The sequence below is a fragment of the Ceratotherium simum genome, chromosome 8, assembly GCF_057802395.1.
Source record: "Ceratotherium simum simum isolate JZ-2026a chromosome 8, ASM5780239v1, whole genome shotgun sequence".
Classification (NCBI taxonomy): domain Eukaryota; kingdom Metazoa; phylum Chordata; class Mammalia; order Perissodactyla; family Rhinocerotidae; genus Ceratotherium; species Ceratotherium simum.
Window position 1 is genome coordinate 34,832,595 of NC_141907.1, and position 27,299 is coordinate 34,859,893.

The 27,299-nt window shown below is 36.2% G+C and overlaps 1 protein-coding gene across 2 annotated transcripts in view; it reads left to right on the top strand.

Moving 5' to 3' along the window:
• Positions 1–27,299, top strand: part of SLC30A9 (solute carrier family 30 member 9) — an 88,080-nt gene that overhangs the window by 24,435 nt on the left and 36,346 nt on the right. For both annotated transcript variants that reach the window (XM_087434252.1, XM_004419016.3), the window contains 6 exons: positions 534–633; positions 2,269–2,361; positions 3,120–3,202; positions 14,282–14,340; positions 21,485–21,552; positions 24,015–24,117. In XM_087434252.1, coding sequence (XP_087290378.1) covers positions 534–633; positions 2,269–2,361; positions 3,120–3,202; positions 14,282–14,340; positions 21,485–21,552; positions 24,015–24,117 — 506 coding nt within the window. The remainder of the gene's footprint in view (positions 1–533; positions 634–2,268; positions 2,362–3,119; positions 3,203–14,281; positions 14,341–21,484; positions 21,553–24,014; positions 24,118–27,299) is intronic.

Below are 27,299 nucleotides of genomic sequence, written 5' to 3' on the forward strand. Positions count from 1 at the left end.
ACAATTTTTGTGTGTGTGTGTGTGAGGAAGATCAGCCCTGAGCTAACATCCGTGCCAATCCTCTCTTTGCTGAGGAAGACTGGCCCTGGGCTAACATCCATGCCCATCTTCCTCTACTTTACATGGGACGCTGCCACAGCATGGCCCGACAAGCGGTGCATCAGTGCGCGCCCGGGATCTGAACCCTGGGCCGCCGCAGCAGAGCACATGCACTTAACGGCTACGCCACCGGGCCAGGCCCTATTAGTACAATTTAAACCAACCAGTAATACCTATACAAGGTGTCCGTTAGACAAAGAGTTGACATTTTGGCATCAGGTACGGATGAACTACGGAAATGAAAGCTAGATGAGTGCAAATGTAATTCCATCCTGTTCTGCACTTGAAGAATGTTTTTTTCTGATGCCATTCAGTGCATCAGGAAAAAGATCAATATTCTATGGAATTTATTAGTGACTCTCAGCATATGTTCATCTTTAATTATGACTTTCGATGTCCATATTTATTATGTTTTCCTATATTTTTGCTTTTAGTCAAAGCAGTGCTTAAGAAGAGGGAATATGGACCAAAGTATACTCAGAATAATTTCATTACTGGAGTCAGAGCAATAAATGAGTTCTGCCTTAAATCCAGGTACAGTGATTTAAAAAAAATGTGGTAGTTTGCTCTATCTAATCTAAATAACCATTTGTTTCTTAGAATGTGTTACTTGCCTGCCATCCATGTGGAAACTTTCCCATGGCTCCTTCCTAAATTGAAGAAATATTTTTATTCAGTTAAGAAAATGTTAAATATGTTAACTTACTAAACTGAATTCTGCCCCAGCATGAGCAATTCCAGTCTTTCTGGGCTTCTTAAATTCAAAAAGGCAGGTACTTCAAAATCTCTGTATCACACAAGACCTTATGAATTTCATTGTTATGTTAATATATGGCAGAATTATTAATAAAATTATTTGCATATTTATGTTTGACTTTTTAAAGTTTTGTTGCTTTTTTGGCTGTCAGAATTGAGTACTTAATTTAGCTAGTTATATTTATGTTCACATTGCAACTGCGGTTTCTGTTGAGTATAAGTTATTTTTTCTTCTTTCTGGTATTTTTCGTTACTAATTTTCTTGTAATCATAGAGATATATTGAGATTATATTTGTCACAAATTTAAAATTTTCCTCCTCCTTTGTGTGTTTACGTACAAAAGCCGTATTTATGTGGAAGATTTATTGGTGTTTTAGAGAGATCGATGATCTAACCTCTTTTTTCCTTCTCCCTCGAAGTTATATCCCCTATGGTATTGTATCAAGAAATAAAGATTCCCGTAATCAGTTTTATAACTTACATAACAGTTAAAACGACAATCAGTTATAATATTGTTGTAAAACTATATTGTTTCACAAAAAGTGTTTCATTTAGTTTTCATAAAAACTTTGTGAATTAAGTAGGTTAGGTATTGCTGTCTCCACATTAGAGGTCAGGAAACATAAGAAAGAAGTTAGTGATGACGCAGCTCCTTTAGTGAGTCAGCGACAAAGGAGACTAGAATACATATCTTTTGCTACCTTGTCCAGACTTTTTAACTAACGTGATGGTTGTTGATTTTTTTTTTTTTTTTGGTTTTTTTTAACTCCAGGTTTAATTTCTAGAACTTAATAACATTCCAGATTTTTATTTATAGGTCTTTTTATTACCATTACAGAATTTTCTTAGGAAGATGAATGATCAAATATAGAATGACTATTTGGCAATGACTTGATGAATATATATATAAACTTTTTAGAATTTAAGAGAAAGAAAAATAATTAGCGTGGAATTGACATGTCCTCTTTACGACTTGATACCTTTCAATGGTTTTACCACTTACTGTTAATCTGGATGTAAACAAATATGACTTAAACTTTTAAATTTAAATTCCTAAATAGAGGAATGATACTCTCATCCATGCTCTTTCTACTTTTCAGTTTTTTTTTCTACATTAGACATTGCAGTGGTGTGTCCATAGCAAATAAAATATAAACACTGATAAAGAAATTGAATCTCTACATATCATGTTATGGTATCTATATTGAGCATCAAGAATAATTCTGTTTTTTTCACTGTCTCTAGGCTAATTTTTGTGTATAAAATACAATCTTTAAAATCTTTAAAGACTATATAGATCTATAGTCTTTTAAGATGAGGATCAATGTAGTTGCTTTCATCTGTCCCTAATTCTTTTAACTGCATAAACTATATGAACCTTGTCTGAATAAATTCAACATTTCTTTCTTCAGTGATCTAGAACAACTTCGAAAAATCAGGCGACGAAGTCCCCATGAAGATACTGAGTCCTTTACTGTATACTTGAGATCAGATGTGGAGGCAAAGTAAGAATGTAGTTCTTTTATTTTTTTATTTTATTATTATTTTTTTTGGTGAGGAAGACTAGCCCTGAGCTGACATCTGTTGCCAATCCTCCTCTTTTTGCTGAGGAAGATTCGCCCTGGGCTAACCTCTGTGCCCATTTTCCTCTACTTTGTATGTAGGATGGCTGCCACAGCATGGCTTGATGAGCAGTGTGTAGGTCCGTGCCTGGGATCCGAACCTGCAAACCCTGAGCCGCCGAAGCAGAGCATGCAAACTTAACCACCCAGCTGGTCCCAAGAACGTAGTTCTTTTAGAATAAAAGTACAAGCTGAATTTGAGATTAATAAAAACACATTTTAGACAGATTCAGCATTTTTTAAATTACATTTTTTTCCTTTCTTTGCAATTTTTGTTGTACATTATTGTTTGTCAGTCACCATATAATTGCATCCCTTCATCCCCTGTGCCCACCCCCCACCCTTAAATGACATATTTTAAAAGCAGAATATTCTTATATTTGCAAATTTGTTTACCTGGGAGTTACTAGTATGTAATAATTAAGTAAAAATATGTCATAATTTATAAGAAAATTTGCTGTTGAATTTACTCTTATTTAGGTTTAATTTAGCAAAGTTCCTTAAGTGCTTTATATTTTTCCTAAAGGACCTTGTACTTTCTTGTAAAGTTCTCATGTAGTTATAGTTCATCTAGATTTAAATATGATTACAGTAAAGTCATTAAAATTGCCCATTGTTGGTGGCCATGTGTGTATGCGCAGATCTTTGGAAGTTTGGGGAAGCCCAGAAGCTCTTGCCAGAGAGAAAAAACTGCGGAAGGAAGCAGAAATAGAATACAGAGAAAGTAAGTATATTCAATTTAAAGCTGAGTCAATTGAAAAGTAACTTGTAGGGGCTGGCCCCGTGGCTTAGCAATTAAGTGCATGCGCTCCGCTACTGGCAGCCCGGGTTCAGACCCCGGGCGCGCACCGACACACTGCTTGGCCGGCCATGCTGAGGTGGCGTCCCACGTAACAGCAACTAGAAGGATGTGCACCTATGACATACAACTATCTGCTGGGGCTTTGGGGAGAAAAAGGGAAAAAAAGGGGGAGGATTGGCAATAGATGTTAGCTCAGGGCCGGTCTTCCTCAGCAAAAAGAGGAGGATTGGCATGGATGTTAGCTCAGGGCTGATCTTCCTCACAAAAAAAAAAAAGAAAAGTAACTTGTAGGTAAGACCTATGCCTGTAATAACTGTGCACTCCCTAGTGGTTGTGTACCTCTTGGCTCTGGCTTTGTTGTTTCTAGCAAATACCAGTTTTCATTTTGGGAATAAATTATTTTATTAAAACAATATCTACTTTTTGGTTTTCTCCTCTAGAGCCTTTTTTTTTTTTATGAGGAAGATCAGCCCTGAGCTAACATCCAATGCCAGTCCTCCTGTTTTTACTGAGGAAAATCAGCCCTGGGCTAACATCCGTGCCCATCTTCCTCTACTTTATGTAGGATACCGCCATAGTGTGGCTTGACAAGCGGTGCGTCAGTGTGCGCCCGGAATCCAAACCTGCGAACCCCTGGCCGCCGAAGTGGAGCGTGTGCACTTAACCACTGCGCCACTGGGCCGGCCCCATTTATAGCTTTTTTAAATGATGAGAGAAAGCAAAACTAGTTTGTGGTTTCTTTAATAAGACATATGAATATTAAAACCTATGGTCTGATTTGAAGATACTTGTTCTAAAAGTGATAGACTCTAGACAGTGCTTTCTTACAGAAAAGTCTGTTATTCAGCTACCACATTTCTACTTCAATTAATTCATTCAGCAGATATTTATCAGACATTTACTATGAACCAGAAGCTGTGCTTGGTGCTTGAAATTCAGATGCAAATAAAACTCACAGGGAATTTAACAATCCAGTGGTTTAGTGACAAAGCTACCTTTATAGAATTAGGATTTAGGTTAATGTGAAATATGTTTTAGAATTTGTTTATATATGTATGTATTTATTAATGACAAAAGTGATGCATATTTGTGATTTAAAAAGGAATACAGAAATATAAAGAATAAAATGTCTCCTTTCATTTCCTCTAATACACCCTCTCATTCTCCTTCCTAGAGATAACTGTTGTTGACAGTTTGGTATATATCTTTCCAGAATATTTCCAATGCATTTTCAAATTTATATACACACATTTTTTCACTTAAACATAAATTGGATGACACTATGCATGTTGTTTTGCATCTTGCTCTTTGTACTTAGTAGTGTAATAATAAACGTCTTTTTATGTCTACATATAGAAATCTACCTCTACCTCATTCTTTCTTAACAGCTGCATAGTGTTCCATCGTATGGATATAGCAAGCTTTATTTCTCCAAGTTTTTGCCATTTTGAAGCATAATCAATGAATGTCCTCATACTTTGCATTTTCTTTTTTTTTTTAACATGTAATACTATTGTTATGAATATTTATGCTGGATAAAATGTTAATAGTAGAATTTCAGAGTAAAAGGACATGGGCATTTTAAAATTTGATAGATCCTGAAGATTTATTCTCCAAAGGGAACATGGTACCAGTTTACATTTACACTCACAAATGTGTGAGGGTGGCTCTTTCTGCGTACCCTTGACAATGCTGTATATTAACAGTGTTTTAACTTTTGTGTGTATTTGATGGGCAACAGATGGTACCTTTAATTTAATTTTGAATTTCTCTTATCTCTACTGAGGTTGGTTATCTTTTAGTCTTTTTATTGGTTTTTGTTAGTTCTTTCGTAATAATTTTTATATCCTTTACTCTTCTATTAGATTGTGTGTCTTTTTAAATTGATTTTCATAAATTTTTGGTGGATTTTAATACTTAGTTTTGTATGTTCTAAATATTTTCTGACATTCTTCAAATTTTCTTTTGTTTTCCCCCATTTTAGTAGGGAAATTTCAAACATTCAGAAATGCAGAGGAAAGTATAATAACCCCTTAAATACCTATTTCCCAGCTTTACAATCGTCAACATGGCCAACCTTGTTTCATCTATATCCCCATCACTACCCCTCACTCTAATGAATTACTTTGAAACCAGGCCTAGCTATTATATCATTTCATCTGTAAATATTTCAGTATATATTTCTAACAGATCAGATGTTTGTTTTTGTTAGTTCATGTGATAGTGATGGTTGAACTGTTTTGGAAAAGTTCACTATCCACTGCCTGCATTAGTCTGTCAGTCTCAATATCCTCTCAGTTGCCCCTTCATATTGAAGGTCTAGGATGTTCTTGTATAGCTTTAACTCTGGCCAAGAAAGTGAGTGACCTTCTGCTGATGATTCCTTTTCCTGACAGAATTGAAAACATTGTGTCCCTCTCCAGCTAATCTAGTCAGGAGGAATAAGGAACATATTTGAGATTCTTGTAGGCCTGGAATATATAATACTAAGGTATCTGCATATTGAGTAAGTATAGATTTCCTTGCAAAATCCAGGTCTTTTAAATCATTGGTTTTTCCTTTTGAAAAGTATGAAGGAGAGTCAGTGAATCCTAGTGTCTAAGGGGTTTTGGCCCCTCAGAAGAAGCAAAGAGTTGTTGACTATCTTTATATCCACAGATACACTGAAGAGAGCTGCACTTAAATTCACAGGAGTGAATATTTACTTTTAGTGGAAAAAATACATACTGGGATCATGGAGCCCCAGAATTGTGGTATCACTCTTCCGTAAATGGCTTCCATTGGGTTTCTTTGTAGGTAATACAGATGCAAATATAGGATACAATTAAATGTAGTCCCAATAGAGCATATTCCATTGAAGAATTAGATATTCGCGCTACGGTTATATTCTGTTACTTTGGGGAACTGATATGGTAATGTGGCAGGATTAGAGATAGAGGTGCTAGTATCTACAAAAAATGTACACGTTTTTCTTTGACAGTTAGGCTTACTTTATTTTTATCTGTAAATTGACTAACATATGTGACTGAGCATCTTTAGGTTTCTCAGAAGTGTATCATTGCTTTGATTACTTTTTTTCAGTTTTATAGGACATTCTTTTTTATAGTGTTCATATTCCTTTATAATAATGACATTAATTTTTATCAGTATTAAAAAGGGGCTAGACTTGCTTAGAGTTTGAGGAGTTAATAAATTTTGGCTTGTATGGCTGTTGAAAGCCCTTAGTTTCTTAATTGTCTGATTTTAGTGACATAAGTTTCTTCCTTTCCTTTGATCTTCTTTTATGGTTTCCTGACAGTGCTCTGCAGTCTGTTTTAATTCTTCCAAAATAAACTAACTGCTAGTCCATTCTAATTCTTCTTACCGTTAACTATTTTTGTTTTAAGGCCCTTTGCCAAAGAGGGCTTAAAGGGTCTCTTGGCATTTTGCATCAGGGTCAATGTCCAAATATTGTTCATTTCTAGCAAGTCTAATTCAAAAATTACCTATTGAGTCTGTGTTTTTTTGTTTATAGTTTTAGAGCATAGTCTAATCAATTTTAATAGAGGGAGGCTTTCTGGATAGCTTATATAACAACCTATATCCTTGGCTTTTATTAAACTTTTCTTGTTGCTGTGGAATCTGTCTCTTCAGTAGCCAGGCTTGGCAAACCATGGCCTATGGAGCAAATCTGACTTGCTGCCTGATTTTGTATAGTCTGTGAGCCAAGAATGATTTTTATATTTTTAGTGATTAACAAAAACATCAGAAGAATATTTCATGACACATGAAAATTACATGGAATTTAAATTTAGAGCCCATAAATAAAATTTTATTGGAACACAACAATGCTTATTTATTTACATATTTTCTATGGCTACCTTTGCACTACCAACAGCAGAGTTGAGTGGTCCCAACAGTGACCATACATGGCACTCCTTTTGCTTCACACTGCTGCTCAGTGCACTACAAATTGCAGTAACATATTTACAATTCAGTAGTGTTTCGAGTGCCATGGGTATCACTGTATGTGACATTTTATTTTTTAATAACATTGCATACCTATCTTGTCAAAATAAGGAGAGAAAAGTAGTTGTCTAGTATCATGCTTTCAAGGCACAGTTGAGTGTGGATTATTTTGTTACTGAATTAGATGGCAGAGCACTGTGTTGATTATGCAGAGATGTAAGAGTGAAGAGAATAGAGTAAATGTTGACCTTACCAGACTAATCGCCCATCACAATATTCCTTACTGACTGGAAAGCAATGGTCAGAAAAATTAGAAAATTTAAAATGGAATATTATCACAGTGGAATTTTTCACAAAAATAAAAAATGAAAATAAGGTTGCTGAGTGGCTCATTTGTTAGCCAAGCAAGGAAAGCTGTTTTGAATTAAATTAAATAGAGCAGCTAGAGAAACCTGTCCAGGTCTAGTAGTCTTTAGGCAATAATAGTTGCTCTAAGAGTTGAGGACATTAGGAGCAACATTGATAGTCAATTAAAAAACAAGGCAGATGATTTTGAGAGGTTTTCCTTGGCTCTTGGTTAAGTTGACAGATGCTACTGATACTACTCCATCATTGTTTATTTGAGGAGTCAGTGCTGAGTTTGAAGCAACTGAAGAGTTACCTTTTATGAATAGTCTGTGTGGAACAACTACAGGCAAGAATATTTTCAAAGATGTGAAAGATGAATATTTTCAAAGATGTTTACTAATTCAGTAAACCTGAAGTGGAATCTGCTAAGATGTGTTACAGCTGATGGTGGTAAAAATATGTGTGGTGCAGCAAAAAGCTTAGTTGGACAAACTTACAAAGCTTGTGAAAATGTAAGCTGTTTAAAGCCTATTCATCAGTAGATACTTTGTGTAAAATACTTGTCATCAGCAGGTGCTTAGGGGAAATACTTAACCTGTCATTTGTAATTGAACCAGTAGCGTCAACAGTGAACTTCATTTACTCTTGTGGACTTCACCATTATCACTGTTCTGTGAATTTTTTGTCAGAAATAGAAGCTGATAATCCTGATTTGCCCTACTCTACAGCAGTTCAATGGCTTGGCAGTTTTACTGCAATTTTTGAGCTCAGGGCTAAGATCGAAATTTTTTCTGATTAAGAAGACATGCTCATCAACACTATTATCAAACACTGAATGGTTTTGAAAATTAGCTTTTCCTGCACACCAGATAATGTTTCCTATGCTTTCAGTGTAAAATTACAAGGCAAAACAGTGCTTAAATACAAAACTTACTCTGTAATAAAGTCATTTCCACAATAGCTAGCATTGTTTAAATCATGAGTAATGTCAGTCTGCTTTTATGTGCTTCCTGTGCTGTTAAAAATTAAAACAGAAGGAATTTGTAGCAGATATATTTTCTAAGGCCAACCTACGGTTCCAGAAGTGTTTTTCAGACCTTGTTGCAAATACAGAGGAAATTTCCATATTCCAAAATCCATTGAACTGTGGATTTTTCTTTTTTGAGGAGCTTCTACCTCATCTTCAATTGGAAGTGATTAAATCAATGTATTGACATGCTAAAAGGCAAATAGGAGAGAAGAATTTACTAGGAGTCTATAAATGCTTTCCAAGCAATGAGTATGCTTATTTAAAATATGCTCATGCATTGATGCCAGTATTTGGCATCAATGTAAGATGATCTGTAAGAAAAGAAATTTTCAACTAGGAAATATGTAGAATCTCATTATAGGTCAGCATTAACAGATGAACATTTGCAATTATAGGGGAGGCAAAATATTACCTTTACCCTCTTAGGGTTTTTGGCTGGGCCTGAGAATTGAATCAACATAAAGCAGATTAACGTGAGAAAAGCATGCAGGTTTATTTGGTATAAGTTTTACGTGACATGGTAGCTCTTATAAGGAAGTGGAGACCCAAAGAAGTGGCAAACCTAAATGTTTTTATACTAGGTTGAACAAAGAGAGGCAGCTGTGGAAAAGTAACTAAAATGTATGGGGAAGAACGTAAGTTGTTTTTGACAAGGTCTGTTTGTACAGAATTTTCTCCACCTTGTCTCTCCCTCTCTAGTGATAAGAATGTTTCTTTCCTCCTCATATAGGGAGGATATCTATCTTTTACATGCGAGTTTTATCTCCAGCTCTTAGGAAGAAAAGGGGAGGTCAGAATGTTCTTATACCTGCTTTTTTTTAAGTGTCTTTAGCTCAAAATAATCTTTATGCCAAAGTAATTTGGGAGTGGCATATTCTGCCACCCTTTACAATCAGTTTTTTCCAGCTTTATGAGGTACAGTTGACAATAGACATTGTATATGGTTAAGGTGGACAGTGTGATGATTCTGTATACTTATAATTGTGAAGTGATTACCATAATCAAACTAATTAACACATCTATCACCTCACATAGTTACCTTTTTTGTGTGTGTGGTGAAAACACTTAAGATCTACTCTCTTAGCAAATTTCAAATATACAATACAGTATTATTAGCTATAGTAATTATGTTGTACATTAAATCTCCAGAACTTATTCATTATATAAGTAAGTTTGTACCCTTTGTCCAACATCTCCATATTTCCCCCTCCCTGACCCCTGGCAACCACCATTCTACTCTCTGCCTCTGTGAGTTCCACTTTTTTAGATTCTGCATATAAGTGAGATCATACAGTATTTATCTTTCTTTGTCTGGCTTATTTCACTTAGCATAATGTCTTCTAGGTTCATCCATGCTGTTGCAAATAATAGGATTTCTTTCTTTTCTGTGACTGAATAATATTCCATTGTGTGTGTGTGTATATATATATGTAACATTTACTTTATCCATTCATCAGTTGATGAACACTTAGTTTCCCTAGCTTAACTATTGTGAATAATACTGCAGTGAACATGGAAGTGCAGCTATCTCTCTGAGATGCTGATTTCGTTTCCTTTGGATATATACCCAGAAGTGGAATTGCTGGATCATATGATAGTTCTACTTTTAATTTTTTGAGGAACTTTCACACAGTTTTCCATAGCACAATCATTTTTCATGATAGAGAACACTAACTTCGAATCCCAATTAAGTGAAACGTTATTCCACCTCCAAAAAAGAATTCCATTCTTCTCATTAGTAAACCTGTACTGCAAGAATTATACTCACATATTTTTATTATATTTTAAATTATTTCCCCGAAAAATGGGAAGTTGTTTTCTCTTGTTACGTAAGTACCTTCGTAATATCCTATATATTGCTTCTTGGCTTCCAAAGCATAAGATATTTGCTCTCTAGCCCTTTATAGAAAGTTTGCCAACCCCATCTCAATGGTCTCATTAAGATTCCAGCCTTTTTATTTTGCTGAGGAACATTCACCCTGAGCTGACATCTGTGCCAGTCTTCTCTATCTTGTATGTGGGTTGCCACCACAGCATGGCTGCGACAAGTGTAGTTCTGCACCCAGGAACCAAACCCAGGCAGCCGAAGTGCAGCACGCCGAACTTAACCACTAGGCCACAGGGCTGGCCTCTCCAGCCCATTTTGTTTTGGTGTTTTTGAAGGAGCAGCTAGTAACCTAATAAGAGGATCTAAAAGTAGAAGCCCTGGAGTACAAATATTGAGGAGGACTCTGAATTCTTTATATTTCTAAATTCTGCACAGGACCAAAGTTTAAAGATGACAATATTTCCTTCCCCTGATGATTTGGTGAAATTTCTAAGTGGAAATTGTGAGAGAATTATGATCAGTAACACAGGCAGAAAAGGCATAGAGAGTTTCTTGAGAGTATGAGAGTTCAGTAGCAAGAGGGAGAGTACTGGGATAGGAAGGAGATCAAGGAAAAGGGGAAGAGGGTGGAGAAGACGTGCAAGGAAAGAAAGCACAAAGTGGCAAAGTAGTGGTGCTCAGATTGTCCCATTGTTGACCAGTGGAAGCACCTCAGGTTGCCTCCTAAGTCCTTTTATTACCACTCTAGTACTTGGGCATCCTTGCTTTTAGGTGACAATAAGATGTTTTTGGATCATCTTGTACGTTTCCTGCCCCAGATTGAGAATCAGCCATTTCTAAAAGGAGCCCCTTTTCCTTTTAGTGGTAAATAAAATTGATAGACCGTACCCTGGGCATTAGGGGTACTCATTTTTAATAGGTTGGCATATTTTTAAGGTCTTTGCAGTGGACAGAGCTAGGATATACTTTTTTTTTCCTTCTTAAGAGAGAAAATACATAAGTTATTCTGATAAATCTGTTGGTTTTTTTTTTTTTTTGGTATCTTTTTTATCACTGAAAATCTTAATTCCTAATTCATTAACATAACTAGAGTCATTATATATTTGGTTTATTCTTATATGTGTATACACACATATAGAGAGAATGTAGTGCAGTTTCAGAATAACAGTATCAACATTGTTGCTATCAGGGTGATTTAAGATGTCTTGGCTGTTCTCTTTGTCTTTAATATATATCTCACTCAGGGTGTATAGTCAAATTTCTATGTTTTAAAGTCACTTGAAATTTCTCTATGGATAAACTATCAAATAGATATAAAATTAGGTTCATTTCATTTTGCTTTTGATTTTTTTCCTGGTGAGGAAGATTGGCCCTGAGCTAACATCTATTGCCAGTCTTCCTCTTTTTGCTTGAGAAAGATTGTCCCTGAGCTAACATCTGTGCCAGTCTTCCTCCATTTTTTGTATTTGGTTCGCCACTACTGAATGGCTTGATGAGCGGTGTGGAGGTCTGCGCCCAGGATTAGAACCTGCAAACCCCGGGCTGCTGAAGCAGAGCACACAAACCCAACCACTGTGCCACCGGGCCAGCCCCCTGCTTTTGATTTTTAAAAATAACTTTGATTTATTTTTATTTTATAGTTTATAGAACATTTACATGGTTCCAAAATCAAATCCACTGGACAAAATACTTCAGAGAAATCTAGCTTCCATCCCTGTCCTCTCCAACCTATTCCCTCCCTCTCTCATAGCTAACCATTTTTTTTTTTTTTTTTTTTGTGAGGAGGACTAGCCGTGAGCTAACATCCAATGCCAATCCTCCCCTTTTTTCTTGAGGAAGACTGGCCCTGGGCTAACATCTGTGCCCATCTTCCTCCACTTTATATGGGACGCTGCCACAGCATGGCTTAACAAGCGGTGCATCGGTGCCTACCCGGGATCCGAACCTGCGAACCCCGGGCCACCACAGCGGAGCACACGCACTTAACCACTTAGCCACGGGGCGGCCCCATAGCTAAGCATTTTAATTTAAGTTTTGGGGTTATTTTTTTCCATTAAAAAATATGATACGATAACATACATGCTGGTATTAACCCACTGCCTTTTCATAAATAAGGCCTACTATACATACTTTCTGTCCTTGCTTTTTTTTTTTTTCTTGACAGTATGTCTTGGGCAGCATTCCATAGCAGTAAATAGAGACATTTCTTTGTTCTTCTTATAATACTCCATTTTGTTTGATACACCATGGTTTATTCAATCATTACGCCATAGTCATTTCCAGTCTTTTGCTATTTAAATACCATGAATAGCCTTGTACGTATGTCAAAGGAGATATTTAAAGTTTAAAATTTGAGAAAACACAATCATAGAATAATATTTTTTCCTGTATTTTTGAACTCTGAGCTAAAAGTGAAGAATTGGTTCTTATATAAAGCTTAAATAACTCATATATTTTAGGTAACATTGAGAACAGAATCTTATTAAACTGCTTTTATCTCATTGCAAATCCAGATTTCTCCCTCCCCTTTTTTTTATTGTGGTAAAAAACATAACATAAAATTTATCATCTTATACATTTTTGTTTTATGCCTTATATGCTTTTTTTCTTTTGAGGAGCATTGGCGCTGAGCTAACGTCTGTTGCCAATCTTTCTCTTTTTATTTTTTCTTCCCAGAGCCCCAGTACATAGTTGTATATCCTACTTGTAGGTCCCTCTAGTTCTTCTATGTGGGACACCGCCTCAGCATGGCTTGATGAGCGGTGAGTAGGTTTGCACCCAGGATCCGAGCCCGTGAACCCTGGGCCACCGAAATGGAATGCGTGAACTTAACTGCTGTGCCACTGGGCTGGCCCCTCGTCTTATACATTTTTAAGTGTACAGTTCACAAGTGTTAAGTGTTAAGTATATTCACATTCACATTAAGTATATTCACATTGTTATGAAACAGATCTCTAGAACTTTTCTGTTTTGCAAAATTAAAACTGTGCCCATTAAACAACTCCCCTTTCCTGCTCTCCCTAGCCTCTGGTAACCAGCATTCTGCTTTCTGTTTCTATGCATTTGACTACTCTAGATACCTCATATAAATGGAATCATACAATATTTGTCTGTTTGACTGACATTTAACTTAGCATAATGTCCTCAAGGTTCATCCATGTGACAGGATTTCCTTCCTTTTTAAGGCTGAATAATATTCCATTGTATGTATATACCATAATTTGTTTATTCAGTCATGCGTCTGTGAACATTTTGGTTGCTTCCACCTCTTGGCTATTGTGAATAGTGCTGCTGTGAACATGAGTGTGTAAATATCTCTTTGAGAGCCTGCTTTCAATTTTTTGGGTATGTCCCAAAAGTGGGATTGCTAGGTCATATGGTAGTTTTTAATTTTTGAGGAACCTCCATATTGTTTTCCATAGTGGTTGTCCCAATTTACAATCCCACCAACATGCACAAGTTTTCCAATTTTTCTGTCTCCTTGCCAACACTTGTTATTTTTTGGGGTCTTTTGTTGTTGTTGTTTTGCTAGGAGCCATTCTTTTGGGTGTGAGGTGATACCTCATTCTGGTTTTGATTTGCATTTCTCTGATGATTAGTGGTTTGAGCACCTTTTCATGTGCTTGTTGGCCATTTGTATATCATCTTTGGAGAAAGGTCTGTTCAAGTCCTTGGCCTGTTTTTTAATCAGGTTGCAAATCCAGATTTCTTTAATAACCTGATTTTTTGCTGGTAGTTAGTAGAACATATTTAACATAGTCATAAAGAGAATATATTGTGTTAATCTAAAATGTGAATGATAAGAATATATGTGAGCTAAATGTATTTTGTAATTCTTTTCTTATAGGGCTATTTAGAAACCAAAAAATATTAAGAGAATATAGAGACTTTCTGGGAAACACCAAGGTAAGGATATCTTTCTGATAATGTTATGTGTGTATGTGTTGCACAGTGAAATCCTGGTATCAGACCATTGTGAAATTCTAAGAAGTATGTCAGTGATCCTAATCCAGAATTTTCTTGAACACATTTTAATTTACTGAATTACATTCTATTTGCTTCTGTCTGATTTTCTTGAAATTTTAAAAATTGGGGGATACGTTCTCTATAAATTCATAACTGTGTTAGAAGCCATAAGCATATAGATTAGATGAGGGAAAAGACTATTTTCTTAGGTTTTTAGCAAGATTTAGCTCTCTCATATACACTCTTAATTTCCTTTATCCTTTCTCCTAGTCCTACGGTTAAACATTCAAACTGCCAATTCTCTGCTTGAACCCAAGAAGCTCAACCCTTGGAGGAGAAAATTACACAGCCATTTCGATTATTCTTTCTTTATTATATGAGTATACAAAATCAATGGACACTCAAGATTATTTGACAGTCTTACTAAACTTCCATATTACATTCACTCTCCCACTCTCTAAGATAGCTGTTGCATACGCTTTCTTCTCTTCCTAAATTTCCTACAGCCTCTCTTCACTCTTCAGTTGATGACCTTGCTGCATATTTCATTGAAAAAATAGATGCAATCTGATAAAAGTACCTCATCTTTCCATTACCAAATTTGCTAACTTATCTACATGTGTGCCAGAATACTCTGTTTTTCTTCCTACTAGAAAGAAATTAATATTGGGACCAGCATAGAAAGTTTGCCTTTATTATCTCACCTCTTATTCTCTCCTGAATCTTCTTCAATTGAACTTTCATCCCCACCACTCCACTGAAATGGCTCTTACCAAAGTCACCAACACCTCCAAGATGCCAAGTAGTCATGTCCAGAGTCAGCTTTGCATCTAAACTTAGCTGGGAGGGATCTCCTATCAAGAAGCGAATGTCCTGTCTGGAGAAAAGGCTGTCTATACAAATTGTCTCTTTTCTTCTGAGTTACATTTTTTCTTCTGAGTTACATTTCAGACATTGCTCCCTTGTAAAATTTAGAATTTCGCAGTAATGACAACTCTAATCATATCTTATTTGATTTGCTTTTCTTTCCCACTCTTTATATTCAGAACCTCTTAATTTCCATTTCCCCTTGAGCCCTGTATTTCTGGCACCCCAGTGTTGCACTGAAGGTGTGAACTCTATTCAGTGGTAGAGCTTTCATGTGTCTTGTGAGCCAGCATTTTACTTCTGTGCCATGACAGCTGCTGCCACTGCCTCTTGCTGTGGAATAACTAAGGCTGGTGAGACCTGCTTCCTGGGAAGATTTATTCCTAGCCCTTCTGTCAGTTCACATGGAGGATCTTACTCACCAGATTTTCAATAGTAGCTGTTGACTTCTGAAATCTGTGTCACTAGAGGCCTTTTGAAGATTAGTACTCCTCAACTTTGAAATGTTCCAGATTTCGAATAGGATTTCTTTTTATTACACTCTTTTTTGTAGTAGTAGGATAAGACTTTAGTATTTAATTTCCCTCTACTGTTCCCATATTCCTGTTAGGAACACTTGCTAGCCTCCTGAAGATGGTTGCATTCCTTCTCTAGAACACATGGGGGCAGGAGGCCGGCCCCATGGCTTAGCGGTTAAGTGCGCGTGCTCCACTACTGGCGGCCCGGGTTCGGATCCCGGGTGCGCACCAACGCACCGCTTGTCCGGCCATGCTGAGGTGGCATCCCACATACAGCAACTAGAAGGATGTGCAACTATGACATACAACTATCTACTGGGGCTTTGGGGAGAAAAAGTGAAAAAAAAGGAGGAAGGTTGGCAATAGATGTTAGCTCAGGGCTGATCTTCTCACACAAAAAAATAAATAAAACATATGGAGTTAGTACTTTTTGCTAGAATTAAATCTTTACTTTTACTTCTTTTTTTCCTTTCTGACCCAGACGCTTGTTTTTTTGTTATAGTCTTCTTTGTCTTATGGGAACTCCAGTAGTGAGATATACGAACTCGCTATGTTCTGCATCTGCTTAAAGCACTCCATCATCAGAACAATATCTAACCCTCTGATATCTAATTTCTCATTGTCCTTTAATATATTTCCCCTTTAATACATTTCTACTTTCTTGTGCCTCCTGTTTCTACTTTTTTGTGCCTTCCCTTAGAATCCTAATTCTGTGAATTTCTTGGGATAGTCCTTCAGAGCATTGGAAGTACCGTTATCTCCATTTGCAATGATAGTGTCACCTTGAAATGCGCCAGTAGTTCTTTGAGTATTTTGTGCTGATTTTCCTAGTAGTGTTCTCTGAAATCTTTCCAAATTTTCTATTTTTGTTCCAATATTTAAAAAACTTACTATGAACATTTTCAAATATACACAAAAATAGAAAAAATAGATATTTGATATAACCATCATTCAATTTCAATAATTATCAACAGTTTGGCCATTCTGATCTTTAAGGAGCAGTCCTCCAATTGCTTTTATTGTGGAACTTATGAGTGGCTTTAACAAGATGCTTCCCAAGAGGGTTGTGAATCTTGGGTCCTTGTGGATCTCTTGCTTTTCCAGATTTTGCTTCTCTTTTCTTTTTTCCTTTTTTTTGTTGTTGAGATAACATTGGCTTATAATATTATATAAATTTCAGGTGTACATCATTATATTTTGACTTCTGTGTAGGCTACATCATATTCACCACTCAAAGACTAATTACCGTCCATCACCATACACATGCGTCCTGTCACCCCTTTAACCCTCCTCTCTCCCCCCTTCCCCTCTGGTAACCACCAGTCTAATCTCTGTATCTATGTTTGTGTTTGTTGTTGTTATCTTCTGTTTATGAGTGAGATCATATGGTATTTGACTTTATCCCTCTTACTTATTTCACTTAGCATAATACCCTCAAGGTCCATCCATGATGTGGCAAATGGCAAGATTTCATCTTTTTTTTATAGCTGAGTAGTTTCCATTGTGTATATATACCACATCTTCTTTATCTGTTCATCCCTTCTTGGGCACTTAGGTTGTTTCCAAATCTTGGCTATTGTGAATAGTGCTGCAGTGAACATAGGGGAACATATATCTTTACGCATTCCTGTTTTCATGTTCTTTGGATAAATACCCACCTTAATTTTTTGAGGAATCTCCATCTCCATACTGTTTTCTGTAGTGGTTGCACCAGTTTGCATTCCCACCAGCAGTGTAAGAGAGTTCCCTTTCTCCACATCCTCTCCAACACTTGTTATTTCTGGTCATCTTAATTATAGCCAGTCTGACGGCCGCGAGGTGAAATCTCATTGTAGTTTTGATTTGGATTTCCCTGATAATCAGTGATGTTGAACATCTTTTCATGTGCCTGTTGGCCATCTGTGTATCGTCTTTGGAGAAATGTCTGTTTAGATCTTTTGCTCATTTTTTAATTGGGTTGTTTGTTTTTTTGTTGTTGAGATGTATGAGTTCTTTATATATTTTGGGTATTAACCCCTTATCAGATGTATGGTTTGCAAATATCTTCTCCCAATTGTTAGGTTGTCTTTTCATTTTGTTGATAGTTTCCTTTGCTGTGCAGGTTTTGCTTCTCTTGCTGCTAGATTTCCATGGACCTTGTTGCTATTTCTGACTTAGTTACTACCAACACATTTTCACCTTTTCACCAGCCTTCTTTATCAGAGCAGTTTGAGCTCAGTGAATCTCTTTTTCCTTATTATAACATTCTGTTCTGGTTTTAAAGATCTCAGTTCCCTTCCCTATCTGTCTTGTTCATCCCATAAGTTCTCAAACTTTTCTTCTAAAGAAATCTCTCTCATCTTCCACTTGAAGCAGCATGTTTTCATTTATTTGTATTCATTTTCTACTTACTGTTCCTATAATAATTTCACTGTTTTTTTCCTCTATTCAACCAAAGGATACAGCATATTTTTATTATAATAATATAATAAAATACACATCATCTAGTCTTTAATTTATCAATAATCAGTAGAACTTGGAAATCTAGAGCCGCGATTAGATTTTATAGTTTTACAAATCTAAGTTCAAGTTGAAACCATATGGACAAGGTTTGTCCCTGCCTAGTTCCTTGTTTTATCCTTGAAAGCAGTTCAAAACAGAATTTGGGGCATCTAATTACACACTGTTTGTCAAGACCTGACCCTGATAGTTTAAAGTTTGCTTTAAACTATCTTTTGCTCTGTTGTCCACAGGGAACTTAGGAGGTGCTCTTTAAAATCCTGGCCTGCAGACTTGACTGCAAAATGCTGTTAAAGTGCAAAAAATTAAAAAAGGCATTTTTCTCCCCTCACACCTGAAACAGAATCCCATCTCAGCTTTCTTGGCAAAATCAGACCCAGATGCATCTGTAGAATTCATGTTTAAGGGCCCAGCCCCATGGCGTAGCGGTTAGGTGTGCATGCTCTGCTGCTGGTGGCCCGGGTTCGGATCCCGGGCGCGCACCGATGCCCCACTTATCAAGTCATGCTGTGGCAGTGTCCCATATAAAGTGGAGGAAGATGGGCACAGATGTTAGCCCAGGGCCAGTCTTCCTCAGCAAAAAGAGGAGGATTGGTGTTGGATGTTAGCTCAGGGCTGATTTTTCTCACCAAAAAAAAAAAAAGAGTTCAGGTTGAAGCTGCAGTAGCCTGTGCTCCAGAACCTGCACTTTCGATGAGGGCTGTTTCTACTTACTCAAGATCATTGTGGCCTGCCTGCCAGGGGACAAGACTGCCATAAGCTGTGGTGAACTTACCAAAAACAAATTCTTTTTTTTTTTTTTGTGAAGAAGATCGGCTCTGAGCTAACATCTGCCAATCCTCCTCTTCTTTTTTTTTTTTTTTTTTTTTGCTGAGGAAGACTGGCCCTGGGCTAACATCCATGCCTATCTTCCTCCACTTTATATGGGACGCTGCCACAACATGGCTTGACAAGTGGTGCGTTGGTGCGTGCCTGGGATCCGAACTGGTGAACCCCGGGCCGCCGCAGCAGAGCGTGCGCACTTAACCGCTTGTGCCACCGGGCCGGCCCCGCAAGAACAAATCCTTACATGGCATGGTCCCACTAACAACCTAAAATTCACTCTTTATTTATTTTCCTTAGCAGTTTCTCCAAGTTCCAAGCCAGTGCATTAGATTTTAAAGACTCTTCTATTTAGACTTACACAGGAAATTGTAGCCAGCTCTCCCCATTTTGCCCAGATACAGAGCCATGGTTGAACAGAAGAAAATGTGTACCAAATCCCAAAGTAAAGGAGATAGCTAAGCATGCCCAGCGTTCTCTCCTAAGCTTACCAGTTTATCTACTTCACTAAACCTAGTCAGCCTACAGGGGGCCAGCGGGGAGGAGGAGAGGTTTATGTGCAAGACACCAACAGTATCAGGGGGAAAAAAAACCGCTCTTCGTGGAAATCAGAGAAGTAAGGAAGAAGTGTTTAAGTTCCTACCATCAGTAGCAGGTATTCCTTTTCCTTGGAATACCTTAATTCTCTAGGAGCTCAAGACAATCTTTCTCTTGGTTTTCCTCTTATTTCATTAATTCCTCTTTCTCCTCTGTCTCCTTTGCTAAAGACCCTGCTGTTTTTACCCAGCCTCCAAACATCAGAGATTCATTATAGAGGCTTTTATATTTAAATCCATTAGCAAGTCCCATAGACATTTCCTCTAAAATAGATACCAAGTGTGACTGCTTCGCACCCTGTTCCTTAGTCTAAACCATCACCATCTCTTACCTGGAATACCCTCCAAATTGATGTCTCCACCTTTGCTTTTGCCCTCATAATTCATTCTCTACATCATAAACTATATCTTTTTAAAACATAAATCAGACTATGTCGAGTATCTGCTTAAAATACTCATCAGTGGCTTCTTTTTGCCGTTATAGTAAGGTTCACACTCAATTACTTTAGTCTGCAGAGTCCTGTGCGATGTGGCCCTGCCTCCTCCTCTCCCCTCAACTCCTGCCATTTCCCCTGCTCTCTATGCTTGAGCCATACCAGCCTTATTTTTGTCTTTTGTACACACCAAAATTATTTCTGTTCCAGAGTATTTGAACATGCTGTATATTCTGCCTGAAACATTCTTCTTCCAGATTTTTTCATGGTTGCCTCCTTCTCATCATTGAGCCTCTTTCCCTGTCTAGTGTAGTTAAAATAACCCTTCCCACCATAACCACCCTCTCAACACACATTATTCTCTCAGTTCTCTGTTTTATTTTCTTTATTATATTCATCACTGTCTGATATTGTATATTTGTCTATGGATTTATTCTCTATCTTCCTATACTAGACTGTGTGATTTATGAAGGCAGGGACTCTGTTTTGTTTACTGTCATGCCCCAGCATCTAGAACTGTACCAGGCATATAGTAGTTGCACAATAAATATTTCTTGAATAAATGACATAAGGCAGAAATATATGAAGTGCTTTAATAGAAATGTAAAGTATAATAATAAATTTGTAGCAGAGTGAGTATTTATTCTCTGTGGGGGACCAAGGAAAGATTTACATAGAAAGGTGACACTTGGCCGGCAATAGAAGAGGACGAGTAAAATTTGGACAGACTGCAGTAGAAGATGATAGCATTCCAGGGAGAGGAAGAACACAGAAAGGAGAGAAAAAACACGGAGTGTATATATTCAAGGAACAGTAAAAGAACATTTAACTCTGGAAAAATATTTTCCCTGAATGTATTTTTCTACTTGTTTTATTTCCTTTTGTTTTGGTCTGTTTTGGAATTAAACACATTATTATCACTTGAGGTCTTTGGTCTTTAGGAGTTAAATTAGAGCAGCAAACTTGTTGGCTTTGACTGTTGCTTGTTTAAAAGTTAAGAAGTTGCTCAAGAAATGGAAAAATTTTAGAGTATCAATTTTAGTTCAATACATTTTTATCATTTTACCACTAGTTACTACGTAACCAACTCAGATCCTTTCTGGAAGTAGGCGGGAAATGAATGACAAAGAAACTAAACAATTAAGGTTCTGGAAAAGGACTCAGATGCACTTTCAATTTCCATCTTCCTACTTTTTAAAGAGGAAATTCTGGAGGAAAAAAAACATTTGACCTAGTTATTCAGAGGCTTTGATAGAGGAGATATTTTCTGGTGTGTCAGAGTCACTTGTAAGCCTTATAGTGCTTCTTTGGGAAACTTTAGAGATGTTTTGTTTTTGTTCTTTTATAGCCACGCTCCAGAACTACATCAGTTTTTTTTAAGGGGCCAGGAAAAGTGGTGACGGTTGCCATTTGCATGTAAGTACTGAAAAAGAAGCCTTTTAGAATAGAAATATATTATTTTTAATGTGTGTATCTTTGAATGAATGTATTATTTGGTATCTAGATGAAGAGTTAGAGGTTTATATTGTTTTAGGAGGCAGTTGAGTAAGTCTTTGTTATTGTCAATAAAGTGATGGGGGAAGAGTCTGCATAGATATACCCATGTTTGTGCCATGTATGTGTGGTTAAGATCTAAGAATATCTTTTTTGCTTAATTGATAGAAGTCTTTTTTAAAAAGTTGAATTGCCCAAGGTTATTTTTAGAGTAACTAAAAACCAGTTTGAGTTATAGCTACTGAGCAATATCTATACTCTTATTTTTCCTGCCGCTTACCTTAGAAGAACATACTTCATGTTTTTGCCTTTCTTTTTTCCTCTGTCTTCTTGATTGCAATTGTTTTGTTTACCTTTTATCCATTTTGCTGATTAATCTATTTTAGGATTTCTAAAAGCATTAACTCCATGATTCATTAGTTCTCTTATTTCTAAAATATTTATATATTACATGTGTCAGAAATTGTACTAGGGTCTTAAAATATAAAGATATAATACATAATTCTTATCAAGAATTGGAGGGGCACTAGACTAGAGGAATTCATTTACAATAATAAAAAAAAAGATGATGCAATAAACTCGGGTAGTGATGGTAGGGATGGAGAGACATGGTTGGGTTCAAAATGTATTTAGAAAGTATGGTTAAGGATGGGGCCCAGGTTTCTGCTTTGGACAATTGGCTAGATGTTACACCATCACTGAGAGAAGGAACACTGGAAGGAGAGGCTGGGTGAGAGCAAAGGAAATGATGAGTTCATTTTTAGCTTGAGTTAGCTATAGGGCACTTATGTAGAGTTGGTCAACAGAATTAATTCTTTTCATCATTAAAACAAGGTTAATAATTAAAGCTTTCATCATTGGAGGAATGTATGTAAACTGTTTAGCATAGTATCTGGTATATAAAATGTCCTTAATTATTATTACTGTTAATATATATTGGTTTGAAGCTGAAGCGGGACATCTGGATTAGAGATTTAGAGTTGAGAGTTATTAGTATATGGATGATAATTAAAGCCATCAGAGTACTTAAGAACACCTGGAGAATGTGTATATAGTGTGAGGAAGAAAAAGCCCTCAGGAAAAAACCTTGAAGAATGCTAACATTTAAGAAATGAGTTGAGGAAAAACAGTCTGTAGAGAAGAGTGAGGAAAAGTAAGGAGAGAGGTAGGAAGAAAACCAGGGATATCAAGGAAGCTAAGGAAGTCATTGTTTTAAGAAAATAGTGGCAAATGCTTCTGTGAGATTAAGGAAAATATTAAAATGTTTCCGGGAATTTAATAGCAAGAAATGGTTGGTGGTATTGCTAAGAACAATCTAATGAGATATTGGAGGCAGAAGCCATTGTTTAGTGGGTTGAAGACTTAGTGCAAAGTGAGGAAAACTGAGACAGCAAGAGTAGATATGATTCTTTCAAGAAATTTTCTGAAGTGGAGGGAGGGGAAAAGGGGAGCTGAAAGGGGATGTACAGTTTCCTCATTTATAAAATGAGGATATTAATATCTGTTAATATTTGTATAATAGATGTAATAAAACATGGTAAGTGACTATAGTAAGTGCCTGGGATAAATCATACTAGTCATTATTGTTGGAATCTGAGCAGCTAGCTTCCTCAGAGCTAACCATGTTTCTTTTAGTGTCTCTGGTCTACTGCTGTGACACAGAGACTGCTTTGGTCTAGCTTTGTCTTTACCTCTGGCATCTGTCTACTTAAGTAAACAGACCTTCACCAAAGTCTTGCCTTTGACACTGGCCTACTGGACTATATCAAGTGCAGATCCTCCTGTACCTACCTAAGACACATAATTTCTTTTCTAATTTCATTCTGTCCAGATGTAGAACACCCTCTTTTCTCATCAGTTCTCCAAATTCACTTAAGTAACTTGCTTACACATATCATGCCTCTTCATTTGAGTATTTAATGATACCATAATCTGTATTTTTCAAATTTTTACTTATTACCTAAAACATAATAGGTCTTGAAGGCTAGGGATTCCTCTGTTTTTTTTTTTTGTTCGTTTGTTTTTTGTGAGGAAGATTAGCTCTGAGCTAACGTCCGTCACCAATCCTCCTCTTTTTGCTGAGGAAGATTGGCCCTGGGCTAACATCCATGCCCATCTTCCTACTTTATATGGGATGCTGCCACAGCATGGCTTGACAAGCAGTTGCATCAGTGCGCGCCTGGGATCCAAACCTGTGAACCCTGGGCCGCCAAAGTGGAGCACGTACGCTTAACTGCTCCACCACCTGGCCGGCCCCTAGGGATTCTTGAACAGAATTTACTTTGAACAGAATCTAGTATCAAGATATATATATCAATTAAATAAGCTTGTGGTGGAAATTTTCATCCAAACCTATGCTAAATAATTTTCTCTTTCTCTCCTAGCAATGGATTAAACTGCTTCTTTAAATTTCTTGCCTGGATTTATACGGGTTCAGCAAGTATGTTCTCAGAAGCTATACACTCTTTATCTGATACTTGTAATCAGGTGAGTGATAAAAGCTTCTATCTTATTAATTTTAAAGTAATTTTTTTTAAGCTTTAGTCTAAAAGTTGACCTATTTAAAAACTGAATGATTCCTATAGTTGGCTTGTGGAAGAAGATCAAAATTATTTTACTTTTGAATGATGAAGTACATAGAAATATGATCATAGTAATTTTAAAGCAGGTTGTTATGCTTTAAGAACTTCCAACAGTGGAATATAAAGTATAAGATTATCACTGACTAAGTGTTTGCGCAGAGATTTTTTGTACGTGTTTTGTAGAAGGGATTCTTATGTTAGGTAGAAATTTGGTGTCTGAAAATGAGTTCTTATGACTGTAAGAGCCAGTGAATTTAAGTGTTTTGAAAAAAGATATAAAGTAGTTATATATGATTGATGAATTAAAATGATTTTCACATTAGACTAGTATTTTGAATTCCTTTCCTTGAATTTGCACATGAAGCAAGATTTTTATAAAATTAAAATACCTTCTTAAACCCCCTTTAATCCGAGTTTTGAATACTACAAATCTAAGCCTTTTTTAAGAATACAGAATTTCTACTTGGGTATCATTTCACATTTTAAAGAATGTAGTCTATTAAAAGAAAACTTTTCCAGTATTTATTTATTTATACTCCTGTTATGTAAGAACAGATTTGGGAAAACACAGTAAAAACACAGGTACAATAAAAATATTTAAGACAAAGTCAAAAATAATAATAAAATGGTAAGGAGCAGGGAGAGCAATCATAACTCAAAATTAAATGTGAGAACTTGTCTAAGTCACTGCCAAATGGATTAAAACCTTTTGTAAAAGTAAAGAAAGAAAATGAACATTTGTTATTAGTACTAACAATCTTTCTCTTGAATTAAATTTTTATACTCCATAAATACTTAGTAACTACTATCTATATAATATTTTGCCAGTCAGTTGTGATGTGGAGTGGGGGGAGATGGGATGGGAGAGAGATATATAACACATATCTATTTTGGTGAAAGCTTATCTGAACATTAGAAAATTGAAATGCAAAAATATTTGTACATACAAGCAAGAAGATATGTACTAATTATGTATGTATTAATTTCAGTATTGTTACTTAAAATATCAAAGACAATTTTTAAGTGTCCATAGTCTGAAATACTATTCAGGAGTTTAAAAGAATATGGTAGTAGATAGCTTTGTATTGACTTGGAATAATAACCATGATTTGAGTAAAAAAATCAAGTTGCTACACATGTACAGAACTTCTTTTTCCAGCCATGATGGACTAGTAGGGACTGGACTTAGTCTTTTGCTGTAAACAACCAAAAAACTAGACAAAAGATATGAAACAATATTTTCAAACATTGGACAATAGCAGTGCAAGACCATGATCGCTGAGAGAAGGGAAACAGATGAACTGTGGGAGATAACAGTCTCATTGAGTTGAGAAGGCAGAAATTAGAGTTCAGTGAGTCTGAAGTAGCTAGAAATTACAAGGCAGAGTTCCACAGAGAAGGGAGCTACGCAAACAGAAAGCTGCAGAAGTCTGCATAGGGTTTTCGTTGAGTTGAATCTTTGCTGAATGTTAAGTTACACATGTGTGGGGTAAAGCTCTATGAGTCTGGGCAAAGAACCAGCAGGGCGCATTAAGCTGAGTAAATCCTGGAGCTCACACAGACCTGGGAGCATTTCAAGTTCTGGCCATCTGAGAGAGAGAGTCCTCATTGATTACCCAGGCCAGTGGAAGGCTTGTACCTTAGTAGTAGGACTAAATTATCCTTGATGTAAAGACTTTTCTAGAACCTCCATAACAAAGCTCTCAAGGATCATGCTGATCTACAAGTAACTTAATTACCTGCCAGAACAAAGCCTCACACTCTATAAGGAAAGACAGTAAAATCCAAACACTCAGTATAACATTCACGATGTTTAGCATCTAATGAAAAAATTACTAGACAGCCAAGAAGCAGAAAATCTGACTCACAACCAGGAGAAAAATCAGTCAATAGAGACAAACTCAATTGACATATGATAGAGTTAGCAGACAAGGATGTTAAGGATGTTAAATGGCTGTTACAACTATGTTCATGTATTGAAAAGGAAAACATGAACATAATGAGAAGAGAAATGGAAGACATGAAAAAGAACCAAATGAAGTTTTAGAGCTGAAAAATATATCTGATATGAAAAATTCAGTATATAGAATTAACAGCAGATTAGACACTGTGGAAAAAATTATTAGTAAACTTAAATGTATCACAGTAGGAAACATTCATACTGAAACTAGAGTGAAAAAAGACTGAAAAAAATGAAGGGAGCCTCAGTGACCTGTGGAATAGTATCAAGAGAATTCTGTCAAACATTTAAGGAAGAAATAATACCAGTAGTACATAGACTTTCAGATATAGAGGAGAAGGAACCATTTTTCAGCTCCTCAAATAAGACCAGCGTAACCCTGACGCCAAAACCTTGCAGACATTACAAGAAAAAAATACAGACCAGTATCCCTCATGAACCTAGATGCAAAAATCCTTAAGATATAATCAAATTGAATCCAGCAATATATAAAAATGATAATACATCATAATCAGGTGAGTATTCCAGGAATACAAGGTTAGTTTAACATTCAAAATCAATAGGTAAAGAAGGTTAGTATGCAAAAATCAATTGCATTCCTACTATCAACAAACGAATGGAGAATGAAATTTTTAATAAATTCCATTTACAGTGGTATCACAAAATATTAAATACTTAGTAAATTTAACAAAAGATGTGTAAGAGTTTTACACTGAAAACTTAAAATGTGACTGGGGGAAATTAAAGATGATCTAAAGAAATGGAAAGATATACCATGATCATGGATTGGAAAACATGGTGTTAATATGTCAAATCTCCCTAAATTGGTCTATAGATTTAATATAATCCCACCAGACTTTTTTTGTAGAAATTGCAAAACTAATAAATTCTTAAATTTATGTGGAAATGCAAAGAACCTGGAATATTCAAAAAAACAATCTTGGAAAGAAAGAAGGAAATTTAAAGAACTTCAAGACTTATTGTAAAGCCACAATAATTCAGACAGTGAGCTATTGGGATAAGGATTCACAGACGAATGGAACAGAATAGAGAGTCCAGCATCAGACCCACAGTTACATGGTCAGTTGATTTTTGAAAAAGGCATCAAAGCAATTCAATGAAGAAAA